Below are 2007 nucleotides of genomic sequence, written 5' to 3'. Positions count from 1 at the left end.
GTGGAAARAAGTTCCAGACAAAAAGAAAAATCCCTGGGCTTTACCGGGAAGAGACAGAAATAAAATGGCCGAATAAATCTAAAGGCCTTCTGTTTAAATCATTTTCTGTACTTAATATTTATAGTATTTTTACAGTAAAATATACTTTTYTACCCTTTTATTACCTGTGCACATTGATTTCTGTATGATAAATGGGGTAGAAGTTAAGTTAGAAATAACTTAAACTTCACTTTTCTGCTTGTTTCCAACTTTACATTCATTCTGAAAATCCACTAATGTAGATTTTCTTGATTTAAAATCTTTTATTGGTAAAATAGTGCAATCAGTGCTGCTACTGTGTCCTTAAACATTTGAAATAAGCTTCTTCAAACAGCCCTCAGTGTTTACCTTTTAGCCTCACAGCTCAGCTACAGAACTCAGGTGCGTTAAACTGACGCCAGGAAATACTCAAACTTTTGTTTCTGGGATAATTTGGTCCCAGGAAGTCGACTGAAACGTTGATGGAAGCTGAATTGTGAGATTTTTTTTGTGTGTGATGAACTCAAAGCAGCGCTGTCAGGTGATCACTGACAGGGGGCAGTTTTACTGCTAGGCTCCGCCCCCGGTGCGAAGCCGTTGCTGAGGCTACTGGGACTCGGAGGCGAACCCAGAGGGGGTGTGGCCTCAGCTCTGAGGGCGGGCTCTATGACAGAGCAGCTTTTTTGCGGCAGCCGYGGATGGACCAGCATTGATTTGGGGATGACTGACGCCTGTCGGAGCCCGTCGGCACGCAGTGGTGGTCTGACGAGGGCGGAGCCTGTGGGCGAGGCCTCAGAGACGGGACTATTGGGGCTGCGTGGCGGCGAGGGGCTGAGGGCACTTTGGTCAGCGAGCTTGGGTTCGGCTTGCTCTGGAACCTCCTGGTCCGGGGGTGTGGCCTCCTTCTCGTCAGGGGTGGGACTTGTGGACTCAGGTGGCAGGTCCTGCTGCATACTGCTCTGCCTGGAAGTTCCCGAAGCTGGAATCTCGCAGCTGTCGGTGCGACGCCTCGAACCCTCGTGCATTCGACTGGTGGCGACAACGGCCTTCATGGCAGCCTGTCGACACAAACACGCAGTTAGCACGCAATGCTACATAATAACTACTGAATAGTTTGCACCTCAGTTCTGACGTCATGGTTTGGTCCAAGCTTCGTTTTGTATTTATCTGACACTAAAGGCAGTTTTATACGTTTTTTAATGACTCATTAAGCTTTCTGAACATTCCGCTGCCACGGATAGCCAGCAGTGGTGGGCACAGCTAAACGAAAAGTTAGCTTCACTAATCTGCTAAACAAGTATCTTAGCTCTGCTAARGCTAAACCACTGAAATATGGGAATAAGTTTGTGGAACAGTCTCCCTACCGTTATAAAAACCTCTAAAACAATTTTTATGTTTAAAAAGATGATTAAGTCAAAATTATTGGGAAAATAAACCATTTGTAGTATTTAATYGAAATATATMGGCGGCTGTAYTAGAGTGGTTAGGGGAGTCGTCCTGGAACTGGAAGGTCACCGGTTTGATCCCCCGTCCAGCCGTTTCAGTCGTTCTGTCCTTGAGCAAGACACTTCACCTGCCTTGCCTACTGATGGTGGTCAGAGGGTCCGGTGGCGCCTGTGCATGGCAGCCCCACCTCTGTCAGTGTGCCCCAGGGCAGCTGTGGCTACAGTGTAGCTTACCATCATCAGTGTGTGAATGTGTGTATGAAGTGTAAAGCGCCTTGGGGTCCAAATGGACTTGATAAGGCGCTATATAAGTTCAAACCATTTACCATTTACCATTTTATACGTTATTTAAATATTGTTAAATGTTATTTTTGCCGCTCTCAGTTTTAAGTTTAGCTGCTAAAGATGCTACATGCTACACGCACAGTACCTGACATGACCACCACTGCTTGTAAGGGGATATCAAAAAGAAAAAATATAAATAGGTCCTCTGGATGGTTCTTCTTTAGTGAAACATTTCATCTCTCCTCCAAGAGACTTCTTC

The 2007-nt window shown here is 45.7% G+C and overlaps 1 protein-coding gene across 2 annotated transcripts in view; it reads right to left on the bottom strand.

The window, feature by feature from the left end:
- Nucleotides 1-238: 238 nt before the first annotated feature.
- The window catches only part of si:ch73-60h1.1 (calcium/calmodulin-dependent protein kinase type IV), a 27579-nt gene continuing 25810 nt past the window's right edge, over nucleotides 239-2007 (bottom strand). For both annotated transcript variants that reach the window (XM_014026918.1, XM_014026919.1), the window contains one exon: nucleotides 239-1076. In XM_014026918.1, coding sequence (XP_013882372.1) covers nucleotides 564-1076 — 513 coding nt within the window. In that variant the 3' untranslated portion in view covers nucleotides 239-563. The remainder of the gene's footprint in view (nucleotides 1077-2007) is intronic.

The sequence above is a fragment of the Austrofundulus limnaeus genome, unplaced genomic scaffold (genome assembly GCF_001266775.1).
Source record: "Austrofundulus limnaeus strain Quisiro unplaced genomic scaffold, Austrofundulus_limnaeus-1.0 Scaffold601, whole genome shotgun sequence".
NCBI classification, from domain to species: domain Eukaryota; kingdom Metazoa; phylum Chordata; class Actinopteri; order Cyprinodontiformes; family Rivulidae; genus Austrofundulus; species Austrofundulus limnaeus.
This window is presented reverse-complemented; position numbering and strand designations above follow the sequence as displayed.